This window comes from Jaculus jaculus, chromosome 5, assembly GCF_020740685.1.
Source record: "Jaculus jaculus isolate mJacJac1 chromosome 5, mJacJac1.mat.Y.cur, whole genome shotgun sequence".
NCBI lineage: Eukaryota > Metazoa > Chordata > Mammalia > Rodentia > Dipodidae > Jaculus > Jaculus jaculus.
The window spans coordinates 38956574-38975998 of NC_059106.1; the positions used below are offsets into that span (position 1 = coordinate 38956574).

The 19425-nt window shown below is 49.9% G+C and overlaps 1 protein-coding gene across 1 annotated transcript; it reads left to right on the plus strand.

Annotated features, from left to right (window-relative positions):
* Positions 1 to 14877: 14877 nt before the first annotated feature.
* On the plus strand, positions 14878 to 19181 carry Tprg1l (tumor protein p63 regulated 1 like). The gene is made up of 5 exons (XM_004657711.2): positions 14878 to 15103; positions 15293 to 15384; positions 15513 to 15689; positions 16716 to 16869; positions 17912 to 19181. The coding sequence occupies exons 1-5, from the start codon at positions 14906 to 14908 to the stop codon at positions 18104 to 18106; spliced, it is 816 nt and encodes a 271-aa protein (XP_004657768.1). The 5' UTR covers positions 14878 to 14905; the 3' UTR covers positions 18107 to 19181.
* Positions 19182 to 19425: the final 244 nt, after the last annotated feature.

Genomic DNA, 19425 nt, shown 5'->3' on the forward strand with positions numbered 1-19425 from the left:
GCCCACGCCTCACACAGGACCCCACTCTGTCATGCCCTGCCCTGGATCTCACCCTTCTTCCCATCCCCATCACTGGCCATGACCCAGGATCTCAGTATCAGGGACTGGCCCAAGGCCTCCCGTTGACCCTCCTCCCAGTGCCCTACCTCAGGCCAGGCCACCCCCGGCAGGTGCAGGTACAAGTGTGCGCCTGAACGCCAGGAACTGTCAGTGGGCCCATGTTCTTCTCTGCCTCCATGTCTCTTGCTTCTTCCCTGGAGCTGGCTTACACATATCCATGCTCAGTAGGGCCTGTGATATATGGATCAGTACCCTGAAAAATCTCCCCAACCTTGGGGCTGGAGAGATGGATTAATGGTTAAGTGCTTGCCTGTGAGTCCTAAGGACTCAGGTTCGAGGCTCGATTCCCCAGGACCCACATAAGTCAGATGCACAAGGTGGTGCATACATCTGCAGGTCGTTTGCAGTGGCTGGAGGCCCTGGTGTGCCCATTCTCTATCTGCCTCTTTCTCTCTCTGTCGGTTGCTCTCAAATAAATAAATTTAAATTTTTTAAAAAATAAATAAAAATATTCTTTAAAAAAAACTCCCCAACGTCTCTACTAAACCCAGCCCAGAGAACTGGGGGTGGGGTGGGGGAATGACGGAGTCTAGGAAATTTCTCCTGCTTATCAGAGGGAGGAAGAAGGAAAGAATGTGACCGGATCCTGGGTTTGAAAAGGAATCTCTGGATAGGGGAAGGTCCAGGCTTTGTGTATTCTGAAGCACATCTGGGGACACTCTTGAAGAAAAAAAAAAATATTACAAAAGGAAATTATTTTGCTAATTTGACAAAGATACATGCATGCATTTGTAGGTCCCTCACCCCAACTTGAAAAGGACTCTGGAGCAAAGCTCTATTGGCCATCCCATACCCTGTCAGGGGCACTAACATCAGCTGCCAGGTGAAGAGTCCAGGGTGGGTGTCTGGGTTTATTTTTTTTTTTTAATGTTTCACTTTTTTATTTATGAGACAGAGAGAGAGACAGAACACACCAGGGCCTCTAGCCACTGCAAAGGAACTCCAGACACATGGGCCACCATGTGCATCTGGCTTGCATGAGTTCTGGATAATCAAACCTGGGTCCTCAGGCTTTGCAGGCAAGTGCCTTAACCACTAAGCAATCTCTACAGTCCTTGTTCTTGCTTTTTTTTTTAAATATATTTTATTTATTTATTTATTTGTTTGCAAGCAGAGAGATATACAGAAGAGAGAGTGTGAGTATTGGGCATGCCAGGGCCTCAGCCACTGCAAATGAACTCCAGACTCATGTGCCATCCTGTGCATCTGGCTTACGTGGGCCCTGAAGAATCGAACTCAGGTTGTTAGGTTTGGCAGGTAAGAACCCTAACTGCTGAGCCAATTCTCCAGCCCCCTTGTTCTTGTTTTTGAAGCAGGGTCTCATGCTAGCCCAGGCTGACCTGGAATTCCATAATTCAGGTTGGCATCCAATTTGCAACCATCCCCTACCTCAGCCTCCCGAGGACTAAGATTAAAGACCCGAGCCACCATGTGCAAGTTGGGTGCTTCACTGGCCTCTTAGTGATGATTCCTCTGAGCACTTACCTTGGCTGCTAAAGTCCTGGGCAGGTGTCCAGTAAGCAGGTGGGAAGACAGCTGCTTCCTGCTGGGAGTCCCTATGGTTAAGCTACCTGCAGTGACCTCCTCCCAGGGAAGGTGTAACTTGTACCCACATGTCATGTAAAGTGGGGTGATGCTCATGGGCAGTCTAGGGTACTTCCTGTACCCTGGTTCCTAGTCACAAATGTGTGCAGGTGGACCCTGCAGCACGGAGCCCTTTGCAATGACATAAAGTAACACTTTGCGGGACGTACTTACTGCAGACCTCATCCAGTCTGCAGCACCAGGTCTAAGGTAGTGATGGTGCTGCCTAGCTTCATGAGTTTCTAATCTTATGACCTAGGTCTGTCCCTCTGTGCCTTAGAAATAAGTACTGGCTCAGAACAATCACTAATGTTTCATTCTCTTTCTTTATTGAATCTATCCATACATTTATCTCATGGAGAGTCCATTCCATCCCAGTGTCTGTTGTAAAGAGGAAATCTGACTGGCTATCCTGTCACCTGGGAAACCCTGACATGATGTTGCAACAGTATCTTCTTCCTTAATTGTCATAACTAGCACCTGCCTCCAGGCATTACCACTGCTTCCATACCAAATAGTTAAGTTTTTCCTCATTGCTGAACCAAGACAAAATGCTGGCCACTCGATTTTCATGACAGCATACAGGAAATGACTTTTAAAAAATAAGTGAGCCAGGTGTGGTGGTGCTTGCCTTTAATCCCAGCACTTGGGAGGCAGAGGTAGGAGTATTGCTGTGAGTTCAAGGCCACCCTGAGACTACATACTGTATTTCAGGTCCCGGTCAGCCTGAGCTAGAGTGAGACTCTACCTCAAAAAAAAAAAAAAAAAACTAAAAACAAACAACAACAACCCAAAAAGAAACATATTTAGGGCTAGAGAGATGGCTAAGCAGTTAAGTCACTGCAAAGCCTGAGGACCCAGGTTCAATTTCCCAGTACCCATGTAAGCCAGATGCATAAGGTGGTGCATGTATCTGGAGTTTGTCTACTGTGGCTAGAGGCCCTGGCATGCTCATTCTCTCTCTCTCTCTCTTTCTCTCTCTCTCTCTCTATATATATGTGTGTGTGTGTGTGTGTGTGTGTGTGTGTCTGTGTGTGTGTGTGTTTGTGTGCGCGCGCGCGCGCATGCATGTGCTTATGTCTCTCAAATAAATAAATATATTTTAAAAAACCATATTTTTAAAAATGTCTGTGAGGGGAAGGGTTCACTAGGGCCTCTTGCACCACTTTTTCATCCGGCTTACATGGAGAGCTTGGGAATTGAACCCAGACTGGCTGTCAAGCTTGGAAGGAAGCATCTTTAACAACTGAGCCATCTTTCCAGCCCTGGGGATGGCTTTTCATAAGGCTATGCAGCAAGGTGCCCCCTGCTCATCAGTTGGTTTTCCCCACACATTGTATTGGTAATTCTTGTTCATCATTCCTCCAGATGAATTTCAGATTCACTATCCACTTCCTTCCAAATTGCACTGGACTTTAACTGCAACCATCTTAACCTTGTACATTCAGAGCTTTGGGAAGGGCGGGACATAGCAGGAACGGGTAGGAAGAAGGTGGTCCTGGGCTGTTGGCGCAGCGCCCCCTGGTGGGAGTGTATGTGTTATAGGAACGCATGCTTCTGCCTTCAGAAGCCCATAGTCAAAGCTGCCGCTGGGTAGGTCGGTTCCCATTCTGAAAGCCTTTATAGAAACTAGCAAAAGGCTCAGGTTCCACCTAAGCATTTCCCCCATACATTCACAAAGTGCAGGGGGGGTCTGCCCATCCGAATCCGGAGAGTTTGTGACGGGTGTAACATTTACACCAGGTCCAGGGGAGAGCCCCAGCCAAGCAGAGCCTCCACACACACTTCCTGTGCAGGAGTCTCAGCCCACCCTGCCACCAAGCCTCTCACCCAGCAGAGCGCTAACATGGCACCGGGCCACCACTCCTGATGACACGCGGACTTGGACGTGGTTTGGAGATCCGCCCAAAATAGGCATGGATGCAGTCCCAGTTTTCATACGGGGAAACAATCTCTCTAGCTTTCTAGAAAAGCACTTTAGAGACACCACTTTTCAATGTTTTTGTCTCATTCTCTGTTTGAAATAATAATAAAAATAGTCTTTAGCCCGAGGATAAATATTGTAGGAAGGAAAAGGAACCAAACCATGGTGCTAATTTTCAAAGCAAACCGCTCTTCCCAAAGCTGTGACATGGTGTTCTGTCCTGCAACCTAAGGCATCTTCGGAAGCTGGAAGGGAGAATCCCACAGAGAGATAGGTAGCAAGGGCATCTTGTGCAGAGCATGGTGGTGCACGCCTTTAATCCCAGCACTCAGGAGGCAGAGGTAGGAGGATCACCATGAGTTCGAGGCCAACCTGAGACTACATAGTGAATTCCAGGTCCGCCTGGACTAGAGTGAGACTTTACCTCGAAAAACCAAAAAGAAAAAAATAACTGTATCTTGGGCAGCTGCGGAGCTAATGTCTTCACCATCCAAGGAAATAAGCTAGCACTTTGTCGGAGTTTTCATAGGTGCTTCTGATAACAGAGAAGAAGACAACCTGATTAAGCCCAGAGGCAGCACTGTAGCTGTACATGGTGGTGCTTGTGATGCCAGCACTCCACGAGGGAGAATGTCATAGGAGGATCATGGGTTTAAGATTAGCCTGTTGTACGTGGTGGGACTCTCAGAAAACAACCATGGGCTGAGGAGATGGCTCAGCGGGTAAAGAGCTTGCCATACAAGTATGAGGACCCGAGTTCAGATCACAATTCTCATCAAAATGCCAGGCATGGTGACATGCACCTGTGATCCCACATAGGCCAGATGCACAGTGACGCAAGCATGCAATGTTGCACATGTGCACAAGGGGGCGCACGTGTCTAGAGTTCTATTGTAGTGGCTGGAGGCCGTGTCATGCCAGTTCATTCTCTTTCTTTCTTGCTTGCTTGCTTTCTTTCTTTCCTTCTCCGTCTCTCTGTCTCTCTCTCTCTCTCACCTCTCATCAAAACAAAGAATAAGATAGACAGTGACTGAGGAACATCAACATCAGCCTCTGACCTCCAAAAGCATGCATACTTATAAGCACATGCACCTACACATATTCATGTCTCATAAACATATGAACATGCATGCACACACACGCATATACACCTATGCATACAGACACACAGGTGTGCGCGCATCCTCGCATGCACACACACTCACAGCAAAGGCATCTCCAGGTCCTCGGATGCAAGTAGTGACCACACAGCCACCCATGTCTGCAGACAGTCCTCTGGTGATGAGCACAAATCTGGCATCATCCTAGCAGAGTGACAGACAGGGACAGTCTCCAGAGAACAAGACATAACACTTGGAAGTCTTTCCTCAAATTCAGCAAGAAGCCTGTGGGTCACCAGTTCCCAAGGTCATTTCTAAACTTCCAATCCTTCTGTGAAAAAGAAACCATCTGTTGCTTTGCATGGGCTGTGCACTGAGAACGGGAGTAAGGCAGCCTGGGGTGGACGCTGCAGGTGCCCATCCTGTACCGTCACTCCATTTGTGTGCCTTCCTGCCCTTGGACATGATGTAGAGATGCAGCAGCTGCCTTGGGGCCTGGGTCTTGCTTGTAGGGCTGCAATGAGCACAGCTACTGCCTAGAGACCACATGCACTCCGAACACCCAGGCCTGACCCACACTCCATCCTTTCCCTTTACCCAGGAGGCAGCAGGAAGGAGGGAAGGAGGCCTAGGAGGGTGAGACTGTCTAGTTGACTATCACTTTGAGACAGGACAAGGCATTAAGGAGATGGCCCATCTGGGTTGAATAGAATACACCAGACGGTCCACAGTCGCACCCCCAACACGCTGCGTGACTTGGAAAGGGTCTTTGCAGATGTTACTGAAGGACGGATCTCAGATGAGATCATCGTGGATCTGAGCAGGTCTTAAATCCAACAGCCAGGCAGCCTTGAAAGGGAAGGGAGAGGGAGATGCAAGAGGACCCAAAGGGGAGATGGTTGGCCGTGTGAGGATGCAGCTGAGACTGGGACAGTCATTCTATAAAGGACCGCAGGGACACCAAAGCTGGCGAGTGGTTCTCCTCGAAGCCCTGCCCACATCCTGCTCCTGGATCCTAATGCAAGGCACTTCTGTGCCAGCTACAGGTCATTGGCACAGCACCTGCAGAAAGCTAACACAAGCTGTGCACTGGGCAAATCAGCACCTGTCCTGGGAGTTCTGTCTGGAGAGGAAATGGACACCCACAAGGGTCCTCCCCCTGCTTGTTCTGTGGTGGCCAAGCCCAAAAGCTTCTCTCTTTAGCACCTGCCCTGGGGAGGCAGGGGCTCCTCCTGAAGCCAGGCCAGGGGACATGGAAGTTCTTATGATCAGACATGGCGGCACATGCCTGTGATCCCAGCACTGTGGTGGTGATAGGAGGATCATAAGTTCAAGGTCATTTTCAGCTACATAATGAGTTCAAGGGCAGCCTGGGATCAAAAAAGAACAACAAATCCCAGACTTGTCTCGTAGTCTCTTTTCAACTCCTGCGGCCCAAAGGAAACCAATCAACAGGAGGCCAGGCCTTCGCACTTAACCAGACAGATGCAGAGTGAGCAGCAGGGAATGTGGGGAGCAAAACCACCCTCTGGGTGATACAGGAGGTACTGAAAATTACCATGGAAATAGTCTGTGAGCACTGCCCCCAATAGACTTCCAGGCTCATTTCCCACAAGGCCACGCTATCCAGAAGTCGGCTATCTTCATTCCCCTGGCTGTGTGCTTCAACTTCCCAGAACTGGCTTGTCAATGTTGCCTCTGTTTCCGTGGCTCGAACAGTCAATGAGTAGAAGCAGTGTGGGAAACAGCATCCCAGTGCTCCCAAAAGCACCGGGGACTGCCCCACACAGCCAAGTCCTAACCCTGGTCCCACGGAGGAGGGAAGGGCCAAGAGACAGCCTCTGAGCATGAACAAACACAGCTGGCCCTTGAAGCACTGCCACGTGGCAATCCTCCAGGCCATGTATGGGCCTCCATGCCAGGGGACATGGTCCCAGCCCCCAAAGGAGTCTTGGGAAGCACTGACAGCCCACCCCATCCCGGGGACGCCCCTGCAGATGCTAAAGGTGGGACTTGTTGGGCTTGGGGTGCCACAGCTCAGTGGTAGAACACTGACTGAGCTCTAGGCACGAAAGTGAACAGGAACCCACTGATTCTGCAAAATGGTGCATCACAGCACGCGGAAATTAAGAACCCAGCCTTTACATCTCAGATTGCAAGTTTTCTGCAGGAAGATAAGATAAAGAATGACTTCAAGGCTATCTTAGACTACATACTGAATTCCACATCAGCCTGGGCTAGAGTGAGATCCTACCTTGAGAAACCAAAATAATAAATGATGATGATGACCACGTCACACAGGACTTAACCTGCACCCCAGGACCAGAAAACTGAGCTGTGGCCTCTGATAGACAGCTGAGTGTGGGTAGTGCTGCCACCTGCTGGCAAATATGGGAACATCTTCAAAGTGCCAGGAAAAGAGTTACTCCCATGCAAGGACTACCCAGGCCCTGGAGCCCACACAAACGCCCATCCATTCACAGCCATCGCTCTCTGCTCCTTGCCCTGTCCTGACGGGTGTGCCCGTGTACGCAACGTTTCACCACCTGCACCTGCACTAGCCATCCATTATTGGCTGAGTTGTGTCCCCCAAGGAGATGTGTTCAAATCCTACTCACCCCCAGTGTATGTGAATGAGATTTTACTTCTTTGAGGATGGCCAGGCCATAAGGGTGGGACTGTGCCAATGTGCTCTGAGACCTTACATGAAGAGGTGGCAAAGATGGCTGTGTGAAGACAGAGGCAGATTGCGACAGGCAGACTCAAGCTGAGGGACACCAAGGGAGAGGGAGTGCTGAGCTGTTAGGGTGACTGGACCCCTGAAAGTAAAAAAGACAGAAAAGTCTACACTTGCTAGAAATCAAAGATGAGCTGACTTCTCTCTTGCCTAGGTCCCTAGACCTGTTTTCTCTGGGACCCCTCCTGGGAGGGAGATCTTTGTAGGACTTAACCATTGTGGTTGGTCCAATTCAGCCCCCAGCACTTAATGTCATGGCTAGCCTCTTCCTGAGACAGCCCCTAGCCCTAACCAACCAGTTGTCCCTCTGGTTCACCTGAACCAGAAGGCAGAGCCCACCACTAAAAGGTTATAAATACCTTTGCACAGGGAGGGCATGGTCTCTGAGCTGCCTGAGCACTTGGAAACTTCCAGCTGCTGGTGAGTTTTCCCAGGCCCAGCTGGGCTGAACCAAGGGAAGAGTCCCTTAGCCCTTACTCTCCACATGAGCTCTTTATCCCCTCCCACTCTCCACATGGCAAGAGCTCTTTAAACTTTCTTTCTTTTTTTTATTTTTTTTTCCAAGGTAGGGTCTCACTCTAGCCCAGGCTGACCTGGAATTCACTATGTAGTCTGAGTGCTGGAATCAAAGGCATGGTTTTAAACTTTCTTTTCTCTCTTTTCTTTCCACGGTTTTCCCAGGCCCTCAATGTGTGATCTCTAGCCACGTGGTTATCTTTCCTTGGATGTGCACTTCCCTCAATAAATATAATAATTTAATAATCATCCTTCTCAGTATTTTTTATTCAATTCTTTGATTAAAAATTAGACATGAGGGCTGGAGAGATGGCTTAGTGGTTGAGTGCTTGCCTGTGAAGACTAAGGACCCCGGTTCGAGGCTCCATTCCCCAGGACCCACGTTAGCCAGATGCACAAGGGGGCACACGTATCTGGAGTTCATTTGCAGTGGCTGGAGGCCCTGGCACGCCCATTCTGTCTCTCTCTGCCTTTCTCTCTCCGTCTGTCGCTCTCAAATAAATAAATAAAAATAAACAAAATTTTTAAAAAATTAGACATGAGGGGGGCTGGAGAAGTTGCTTAGTGGTTAAGGCGCTTGCCTGTAAAGCCTAAGGACCTAGGTTCAACTCCCTAGTACCCACATCAGCCAGATACACAAAGTGGCGCATGTATCTGAAGTTTGTTTGCCATGGCTGGAGGCCTTGGTGCATCCATTCTCTATCTGCCTCTTTCTCTCTCTATCTCTTAAATAAATAAATAAAATATTTTTAAAAATTAGACACAAGAGCCAGACGTGATGGCACATGTCTTTAATCCCAGCACTCGGGAGGCAGAGGTAGCAGGATCACCATGAGTTCAAGGCCACCCTGAGACTACATAGTGAATTCCAGGTCATCCTGAGCTAGAGTGAGACCCTACCTCGAAAAAACAAGCAACAAAAAAAGTTAGACCCAAGGACTGGAGAGATGTTAAAGCACTTGCTTGCAAAGCCAAAAGACCCAGGTTTGATTCCCCAGGACCCACATAAGCCAGCTGCACAAGGTGGCGTATATATCTGGAGTTCCTTTGCAGTGGCTAGAGGCCCTGGTGTGCCCATTCTCTCCTTCCCTCTCTCTCCGCCTGTTTCTCTTCAAATAAATAATTTTTTTTAAATTAAACACAAGGGCTGGAGAGAGGGCTTAGTGGTTAAGGTACTAAGCAGTAAGGTCTGCAAAGCCTGAGGACCCAGGTTTGACTCTCCATAACCCACATAAGTCAGGTGCACAGGTGATGCATGTGCCTAAGGTGGCACGCATGTCTGGAGTTTGATTGCAGTGGCTAGAGGCTGTGGCATGCCAATTCTCTCTATCTTTCACTCACTCAGTCTTTCTTATAAAAAAACTAAAATAGCTGGGCATGGTGGCACACACCTTTAATCCCAGCACTTGGGAAGCAGAGGTAGGAGGATCACTGTAAGTTTGAGGCCACCCAGAGACTATGTAGTGAATTCCAGGTCAGCCTGGCTTAGAGTGACACCCTAACTTGAAAAAAAAGTAATAATAAAAAATACATAACATAAAACAGACATGAATCTAGGGTTTAGGGCTCATATATTTTCCTGAACCCTGAGCACCTAATTACACAAGGGTGGCTGGCAGGCCAGGCACTGCAGGTTTCAGAGGGCACATGCCCTTTCTGCACCATAGCTCTGGATCTGACCTTGGGAACTGATACGCTATGTTTCTTTTGTTTCCAATAAGCCATTCTGTGGTTTGTCATGATAGCCCAGAACACTTGTATATCATGGAAGGTTATTTGCTTGTTATTATACACACAATATTCTGTCCCTTACATGTAATTTTTCAAAGGTATAGATGTCTGGGTCAATGTCCACATCCTCAGAGGGCCTGGGCACCCCATTGTCATGGCTGTGTCTGCCATGAGTGTCCTAGGAACTGCAGCACTGTGAATGAAGTTCTTGCGGACCCGTTAACTAACTGGACTTTCCTGACGGTGAGAGGACAGAAGCTGCAGATCAGAGCCAAGATGATCCCAGACATCCTTTGTCCCCCAAGATCTATTTGCTTTCCACCTCTATAGCTGACCTACCATCTTTGTGATTTTGGGGGAAGTTTGGGTGTGTATTGACTTAGCAGACCACTAGTTCCACCAACCCAAAAGCTAAGAATGATGTCATCGGATAGCATTTAAAACCTGTAGCATGGGCTGGAGAGATGGCTAAATGGTTAAGGCACTTGCCTGCAAAGACAAAGGAACTAGGTTTGATTTCCCAGGACCCACATAAGGCAGATGCACAAGGTGGCACATGGGTCTGGAGTTCGTTTTCAGTGGCTGAAAGTTCTGGCATGCCCATTCTCTCTCTCAAGTAAATAAAACAAAAATAAATAAATAAATAAAATAAAAATAAAAATAAACTGTAGCAAAAACTTTTCTCTGATGTACCCCACCTATCTCATGTCCCCACCAATGCATTAATTTATGACCGCCTTTTGTTGTGTGACTATAAAAGTTCATGTCACCTTGTCTACACAGTGTCCTTCAGGACAACCTGAATCCCATGTACCCAGGCATTGATCACTCATTCTTGGCTCAATAGGTTCTTTTTTTCATAATTTTAGTTTTCTTTAAAGAATTTATTTTTATTTCTTTGAGAGAGAGATGCGGGGAGAGAAAGAGAAAGAAAGAGGCAGATAGAAAGAATGGGCTCACCAGGGCCTCCAGCTGCTAAAAACAAACTCCAGATGCCTGCACCAGTTTGTGCATCTAGCTTATGTGGGTACTGGGTAATTGAACCTGGGTCCTTTGGCTTCACAGGCAAGTGCCTTAACCACTAAGCCATTCCTCCAGCCCCTCAGTAAGTTTTTGTTTGTTTGTTTGTTTGTTTGTTTTGGTGTTTCAAGGTAGGGTCTCACTCTGGTCCAGGCTGACCTGGAATGTAGTCTCAGGGTGGCCTTGAACTCACGGTGATCCTCCTACCTCTGCCTCCTCAGTGCTGGGATTAAAGGCATGCGCCACCATACCCGGCTTCAATAAGTATTTTTTTTTTTTTATTCCCTTGGGAGCAGGAGCTCTGTTTTACCAGAGTACCATCCAGTCCAACCGGTCCTGAACTCCTCTTGCCCAAAGCCCCGGTGTCCTGCTCAGTGAGGCATCCTGTTCCATACCAATTCCAGCCCTGATCACTGCCCACACTATCCATCATTTCCAACCTCAGCCTTTCAGATCTTTCTTGCCTCTGCACCCTCAGCCCCTTCCAGGCCTCTTTTCTCTCACCACCTTTCACACCAGGAGCTCCAGGTCCCCTGGTGAGTTTTTTGGGAAGCATTCCTGAGGGGCTCTTATACCCATCCTGCTGGGTGCCTAAATAGCACATGGCCCTGATCACTTGTCCCAGGACACGTCTCAGGTCTGTCCATTCAGAGGGGGTCTTGCAGAGTCAGGCAATGATCTCCCTCTGAGATAAAGACTATGTGTGCACACTGGCTCAAGACCTTGTTCTAGAAAACACCAGTGTGTGCTCAGCATCAGGCTGGCCACAAGGGCAGCAGTCCTCTGGGAAGTGGAGCTTGGGGACACTTCGTGTGAGTTTTCTTCTAGCAGTCTTTCACCTCTGACCCAGGGGCATGGTGGCTTCTCTCAGCATGAACACTCGTGCCAGGCTGGCCTGTTCCTGAAGGTGGGGTGCGATTCCTGAGACTGTCTCCTCAGAGCACTGTGGCCTCCATTTATCCTTGTGTGCAGTCACTGTGACTCAGAAACAAACTTGTCACTTGACCATCTCCACAATTGTCACTAGTCATCACCTTCACCATTTATTTATTTATTTAGGTGGGTTTTAAAACATATTTTATTTTTATTTATTTGAGAGAGAGATATACAGAAATAGGCAGGGGGGATGGGTGTGCCATGGCCTCCAGCCACCACAAGTGAACTCCAGATGTGTGCGCCCCCTTGTGCATCTGGCTTGTGTGGGTCCTGGAGAGTCGAACCTGGGTCCTTTGGCTTTGCAAGCAGGCGCCTTAACCACTAAGCCATCTCTCCAGCCCCTAGGTTTTTTTCTTTTTTTGAGGCAGGGTCTCACAATGCAACTCAGGCTGGCCTCAAACTTATGGTGATCCAGCTGCCTCAGCTCTCAAGTGCTGAGATTAAAGACATGCACCAGCTCATCCTGCTTTGTCTCTGCCCTTTGTCATCTTTGCTGGTCTTAACTGTCTCCCCCCAACCCCCAGCTTTACCCCACCCCAGAGAGCAGACAACAGGGTCTCAGTAGCTCCTTATTCCCCTCCTCTGAGCCCACAGCCTTGGTCTCCCAAGGGCCTTGTGCATGCAAACACGCTGGGGTGCTGTGGTTCATTTTCTACCTCCTGCTGCTACTGCTGGACCTTGGAACCTTGGCTGCCCTTCTCAGGGCTGGCTGAGGGCCCTGACTGAGCTTCACCAAGAACTGCATTCTGTTCAAAGGAAAGCAGTGTTTGCTGTGGGTGGAGGCCCAGGTGGCAGGGGAGGTGGGGGCTCCTTCCTGTCCCCTCACCCAGGAGCAGAGGCAGTGCCAGCATGGGGCTGGAGGACAGGCTCTGGGCTTAGAAGGGCCAGTATAAGTCCTACCCAGTCCTTTGTGGATATGACACAGCAACGAGCTCAAGGAATGTTCTCTTCTTGGTAGAAATAAACCAGGGGCTAGGGAGGTGGCTCAGCAGATAAGGTGCTTTGCAAAGCATGCTGGTCCAGGTTTGATTCCCCAGTATCCACCCATGTCAAGCCAGATACTAAAGCCAGATGCACAGAGTGGACATGCACCTGGAGGTCGTTTGTAGCAGCTGGAGGCCCTGACATGCACGTTCATATTCTCTCTCCCTTCCTCACCTCTCTTCCTCCCTCCCTTCATCCCTCTCCCAAGTATATAGAGAAAAACTTTTGACATAATATAATCACGTCCCTACCCTACAAATGGGCAGAGGGAAGGAGGCAGTCCGAAGCGTTGCTGGCACGCTGAGGCTCAGTTAAGAGCTTAAAGGAAAACAGCTGGCACTGGGATACTTTCGTGGAGGAGGAGCAGCTGCTAGCACGTGAGGTCGTTGTGGGACACCCTCCTCCCAGGATTACAGCTGCTACCATCTTACTCAGGGCAGCTGTGACTACCAAAGAGACCCCCAAGATAGGGCTTTTTCTATATTGGGTCTGTTGGTGTTCCCTCATAGAAGGTGGGGTGGGGAGGGCATTAGACCTTCAGCTGAGATTGCGGCCCCAGTGTGTGCGTTCTTCCCCAGCTGCCTGTGGTCTTGCGAGGTGCTAGAATATATGGACTATGGAAGGTTAGCTGAAGGGAGATGCAGTCTATGCAGCTATGGGAAAGTCGTCATCTATTCTGGGGTGAGTGTTCAGGGACAGAATTGTTTGGGGGTCACCTATGCTCCTGTAAGTAACCCTACTAAACTCATTGATTCACCAGGATAGACTTGGATCAGACGCTTACTTTGACCTGTCATTGGTGCCCTGTCTGAGGAGTGTAGCCGTTTGTTAACGTCTCCCCAGGAAAAGTTAAAGGTGCTGGCTTACTTAATGCCTGCAACAGCCACAAAGGGTTCCAGAATGACCCCATCCAGATGAGGAAACCAAGGCACACAGAGCCCGACGGGGCCATTCCATGTGGACAGAAGCGGTGTGTGTGTGGGGGGGCAAGGATTCAAACCCAGATCAGACTCTAAGCACCCCCCCCCCCCGGCTGCCATCAAGGGGGCTGGATTCTGTACCTACTCCTCCACAGTGAAATGGAGTGCAGTGCTCCCAGCCCACTGGCTCGGGTTGCCGGGGAAACCCCATTTCAGGGTGTGGGGCGGGGGTTGTTCTGGCTGTCAGAGAAGAAAGACCCACAGCCATAGGCTGGGGAGGGGATGTGACTCCAGCCCCTAGTGTAGAGAAGGCAGCAACAGCTAGCTGTCCTTAGCCCCGCTCAGCTGGCCAGCACTCACTGTGCATGCCCCACAACCTAAGGCTTTCCCAGGAAACAAAGAAGTAAAGCCATTTCAGGGTTTCCTGTTGCTGTCAATGTTGTCTGCAAGCGGAGTGCTGAAGAGTGGCCATGGAGAAGCTACTGTTCTAGGGACAGAATGACTGGCTGGTCCTTGTATTCTGCACTTCCCGCAGGGACTCCGCTCATGGGCTCAGCAGGGAGGCCCCAGGCACCCACAGGACTTCTCCAGCCACGCACGTACAGCAGTGTGTCGGGCTGGGCTGTCAGAGTGTGAACTCTGGAAGTGGTTACAGAGCCTAACATGCTAGACGTAGGCAAACGGTTAGTTCCGCGAACTAGCACACGCACGCAGGCATGCATGCACGCACGCAGAGCAAGATGACCAGTGCACCCTGAAAACTGTAAGAACCATGGCAGGTGACTGATCCTAGGCCTAGTGTCCCCCTTCTGCCTGAAGCCCTGGGGGGGGGGGGTTCCGCACGGCTCCGTCCCAGGGCCTGTGAGCGCCACACGGTTGCCCGGGACCCCTGGGGAAGCCCTCCCACGGCACCGCCCTTCCGTGACGCGTAAAGTGACAGATGCAGCATTAAATGAGCGTGTAAGGACGCCCCGCTCACGAATATCCCATCCCATCCATCTCAGCGGCTCCGCGTCTCCCTGGCAACCGGGCCCGGGCCCCTTCTCTCGCTAGTCGCGTAAACAGGAAGAGACTCTGTGTGCAGCGGCCGCTTCCGGTACGGCGGGGGCGGGACTAATCGTGAATGGCAGCAAGCTCAAGCCAATCGTGGAAGACGTCTGGGGAAGAACCAATCCTAGGGTCTCTAGGGGGCGGGTCCAGAGGTGGAACCTTCTGGAACGCAGCCAATCGCGGCGGACCGGGGGTGGGGCGGGCAGGCGGTCGGGGGGCGCGGCCGGCCTGACGCCCGCTGGCCCAGCTGCAGCGTCCGGGTGGGGTCGGGCCGGGCGCCGAGATGCTGCAGCTGCGGGACTCGGTGGACTCGGCGGGCACGAGCCCCACGGCATTGCTCGCGGCGGCTGAGGATGTGGGCACGGGTGGCGTGAGCGCGGGTCGGCCCGGTACAGGCACGCCGCTGCGCCAGACCCTGTGGCCGCTCAGTGTCCACGACCCCACGCGCCGCGCCCGTGTCAAGGAATACTTCGTGTTCCGGGTGAGGACCGGGGGGGAACCTGGGGCCTGGGAGGATCGGAGATCGGGGAGGGCGGCCTGGAAGAGCCGGGAGACCGGGGAGGAGCTCGGGCCGAGCTGGGCCAGGGTGGGAGCAGGGAGATCGGGGAGGAGCGGGATATCTCGGGAGGAGCGGGCGGACTGCCGAGTGACCTCGCTCTGCCCCGCCCAGCCTGGCACCATCGAGCAGGCAGTGGAGGAGATCCGCGCCGCGGTCCGGCCCGTGGAGGACGGCGAGATCCAGGGCGTGTGGTTGCTCACGGAGTAAGCAGGGCCTTGCGGGCTCAGGTGGGGAGGGCTAGGGTGCCTGGGTCCTGTCTGGACGGTGGGCGGGTCCCCTCATACCCTCCCCACCCCCCAGGCAGTAGCTCAAATGAGCGCTCTTCCCGCAGGGTGGACCACTGGAACAACGAGAAGGAGCGGCTGGTGTTAGTGACAGACCAGTCGCTGCTCATCTGTAAATACGACTTCATCAGCCTTCAGTGCCAGCAGGTGATCAGGGTGGCGCTAGCCGCCGTGGACACCATCTCCTTCGGAGAATTTCAATTTCCCCCGAAATCATTGAACAAGTACGTACGCCCCTGCCCAGTCCAGGGTGGTGTATGTCTGTCCTTCTGCAAGAAAGCCTCAACTTGAACGATCAGTGGGAAGGACCTTACTAGAAATCAAGGGTGTTGGGGGCAGTGAGTGCCTACTTAAAAGGGATCTGGCACAGCAGAGGGCTCCTTCCTTGACTTGCCCTAAACACCATTTATATGAGTTTCTGATCTATTGAATCCAAACCAGTATGTTAGCAGCAAACTTGGGTATTACTCAGATGGGGGCATTTGATCTCCAGTCAAGAAATGAATACAGGCGCATTGCCTTGTCCTTCCTGGTTCATTTTTAAAAGAAGAAAAGTAGATTGCCACTAAGTTTGATATTGGTCAAGTTAGGTACATGCTAGTACATCTCATAGCCAGTTTTAAAGAGTTGATCAGGTTGCTCTAAGCAAATACTCTGAAATATGACAACCCTAGAGCTGAGTGTGTGTAGTCTAATTAAAGTGTAAGGTTTACCTGTCATGTAGAGATCTGGATAAGGATTTCAGGACACACAGTCATTTGGTGAGCTGTTTATAATGCATTCTTATTTTTAAAAGCAGGTAAAAAAAGTTGAGCATTGGGGGCTGGGGAAATGGCTTAGCGATTACAGCATTTGGCTGCGAAGCCTAAGGATCTGGGTTTGATTCCCCAGGACCCATGTAAGCCAGATGCACAAGGGAGCAAATATGTCTGGAGTTTGTATGCGGTGGCTAGAGGCCCTGGTGTGCCCATTCTCTTTTTCTCTATATCTGTCTCTTTCTCTCTCATAAATAAATAATTTTTAAGTTGAGCATCATCAAGAAAATCCACTTAGTTTTTCTTACTTGAAAGTACTTGCTGCACTTAGTGGAGACCCTAGTTACTACTGAAGACCATGATCCCTTTGTGGTCTTCTGTAGGAACAGTAGGTGGTCTTTCCTGTGAATAGGGATCTTCCTTGACTGTTCCTCCTGACCCACAATCTGCAGTGCTGTGCTGCTGTGGTAAAGGCGGCTCTTTCCCCTCCATCAGGCGAGAAGGCTTTGGGCTTCGAATCCAGTGGGATAAGCAGAGCCGCCCTTCATTCATCAACAGATGGAATCCTTGGTCAACAAATGTGCCCTACGCAACCTTCATAGAACACCCAATGGCTGGCATGGATGAGAAGACTGCGTCCCTGTGCCAAGTAAGCAGCCACAATTCCCTTGCATTCTGAAGGTCACAGCATCCAGTACGAGTACTTGAAATGCAGCTCCTAACAGTGAGGAAGTGAACTGGTGTTCTTTCAGAGGGCCTCAGGTTGGAGGGAGACCCCACCACAGGATGCTCAGTCAGGTGGGAGGCAACCTGAGGGAGTGAGGCTATGTGGGTTCACAGTCCTGTAGGTAGTGAGGACTCTGAAGGTGTTCCAGTGAGCCCAGTGGTAAGACTTCAGCATCTTTGTATATTGAGCTACTTAGGAATCCTAGGGTTTTGGCACAGAGACAGCTCTTCCACAAGGACACTAAGGGGTTCAAGAAAGAAGTGCAGTCCTAGGAGGGTTCCTCTAGTGACATCATAGTTGCCATGAGTTCCTCATGTCTGTGATGCTGCCGGGTAAACAGAAGACTTTCACTGCTGGACACATAGCAGCGTAACACGTCTGACAATGATATTTGGTTACTGGTTTACATACTTTCTAGACTAAATATTACAGTATGTTCCTATGTATTAAAAAAAAAAAAGGTCACCTGGTTGGAGACCTGGCACAGTGGTTAAGGCACTTGCTTGCAATGCCTAATGACCTGGATTCAGTTCCCTACTACCCACATAAAACCAGATGCACAAAGTGGCGCTTGCATCTGGAGTTGTTTGCAGTGGCTAGAGGCTCTGGGGCACCAATTCTCATTCTCTCTCTCTCTCTCTCTCCTTACAAATAAAAAGTATATATTTAAACTTAAGTCTACTGCCTGTTGTGCCTCATCCGCCTCGTGATTCCATCTTGAGGTCAGGTCAGAGGACAGACCTGTACCATCAGGCTTCAAACACATTCACACAAGTGCTTTTAGTGATGTCTGCACAAGGACAAACAGCACAACAGCTGAGAAACTGTCCTGTCGCTCAGTGACACAGGACTGTATGTGGATAGACTTTGGAGGGATTTGAATGTCTCAGACTGCTTGTTTTTCCATGCAGTAGAGTACTATTTTTTAACTGACTAAAGCTATATGTTTTTTCTCTCTTTAAAGTTGGAAAGCTTCAAGGCTCTGTTAATCCAAGCTGTCAAGAAAGCCCAGAAGGAAAATCCACTGCCAGGACAAGCGAACAGCGTGCTGGTGTTGGATCGCCCACTCCTCATCGAGACCTATGTGGGGCTGATGTCCTTTATCAACAATGAGGCCAAACTGGGCTACTCCATGACCAGGGGCAAGATAGGCTTTTAGATAATGCACCATGGGAGTCTTCCCCCAGGAAACCCAGGTTGATGGGGGACAGAGAGTGACACCTCACCCCACTACAGCTGGAGGAGGAGGTGGGGGGGTCATTTCTTTAGGCTATGAATGACTAGAATAGGTAAATTATATATATATATATTTAGGTGAAATATATATGCTTAGTTGGATATTGGACACTTGAAAATGTGAGCTACAAACCAAGGCGGAGATTGGCTGTCCCTGTGCTGCCAGGTTTCTTCTGAAGCTCCGTCCTCATGCTTTGCTCCAGTGTGTACCTGTGGGGCTTCGAGTGGTTCTTCCCAGCCCATCCTTCCCCTTCAGCATGCTGAGTGGTGAGTGCACCCTCCACTTCTGCCCTGTAGACTGGAATACAGGGGGGAACCTAACGACTCCAGTGCCTGCACCCCACCAGTGTTTACACTCATTGTCAAGTTTTGTATTTTGAAATTCAGCCCATTTTTTAAGCTAAATGCAAAAGCAGCCATCAGACTGATGACCAAGCAAGACCGTCTACCTGGTCACCTCCAAGGGAACAGTTCCTTTTCTATAAATGTTTGGCCGAGAGTCACCCTTTTTGTAAATTAAGTTCTGTTGATACTTAAGGCATCATTCCAAGGTTCAAAAAGGTTCAGAGTCACTTCAAATTATAATTACCTTCAGGAAGTCACTGGTAGTTCTTTGCACACCATCTGGACAACTAAATATGTATCTTTTTTACTTTAAAAGGACTGAGTAGTTTGGATTTTCAAGTGCACACTCATAAAGGAATCGCACTAGCTGCTTGGAGCAGACATGTCTACCTTGGTTCCTTGTGCCCACAGGCGTTGTTAGCCTCACCATGAACATGGTTGAGCTCCGACAAGCCTCCTGCACTAGCCACACACAGCTTGTCAGTACATTAGGTGCCAGCTGGTCACTCTCATTCCCAGCTCTGCTGCAGCTTCATGCTAACTGGCTTGGATGTGACCAGATTGCCATGGCCTGTCCAAGAGAGGCTGCCTCAAGTGCATCTGGGTTTTCAGCTCATGCTTTTGGTCTTGTAATAAAGATGTTTAGAACCAAATGGATGTTGCTTCTTTCTGAAGTAACTGTCATTAATTAGGTACATCAACCAGAATGTCTTGTGCCCTCTAGACTAACCCTGGCATGGTCCTCTTCACAAAGCAGACAGGAAAGCAAACAGTCCAGGTTTAAATTGGACTGACTGACGCATTGTCGTCTAGCTGCCTGCCTGCCAAGCACCTGCCAGAGAAAAGGGTGCGCTAGGTGGGCTGAGCACTTTCATTCCACCACAGAACTGATCTGGT

What these genes read in the sequence shown, in the direction of transcription:
- Tprg1l (XM_004657711.2), top strand. Translation starts at nt 14,906, where the DNA reads ATGCTGCAGCTGCGGGACTCGGTGGACTCGGCGGGCACGAGCCCCACG. An exon ending in GGCGTGTGGTTGCTCACGGA is followed by an intron (nt 15,385 to 15,512) that starts GTAAGCAGGGCC and finishes CTCTTCCCGCAG; the next exon opens with GGTGGACCACTGGAACAACG. An exon ending in CCCCCGAAATCATTGAACAA is followed by an intron (nt 15,690 to 16,715) that starts GTACGTACGCCC and finishes CCCCTCCATCAG; the next exon opens with GCGAGAAGGCTTTGGGCTTC.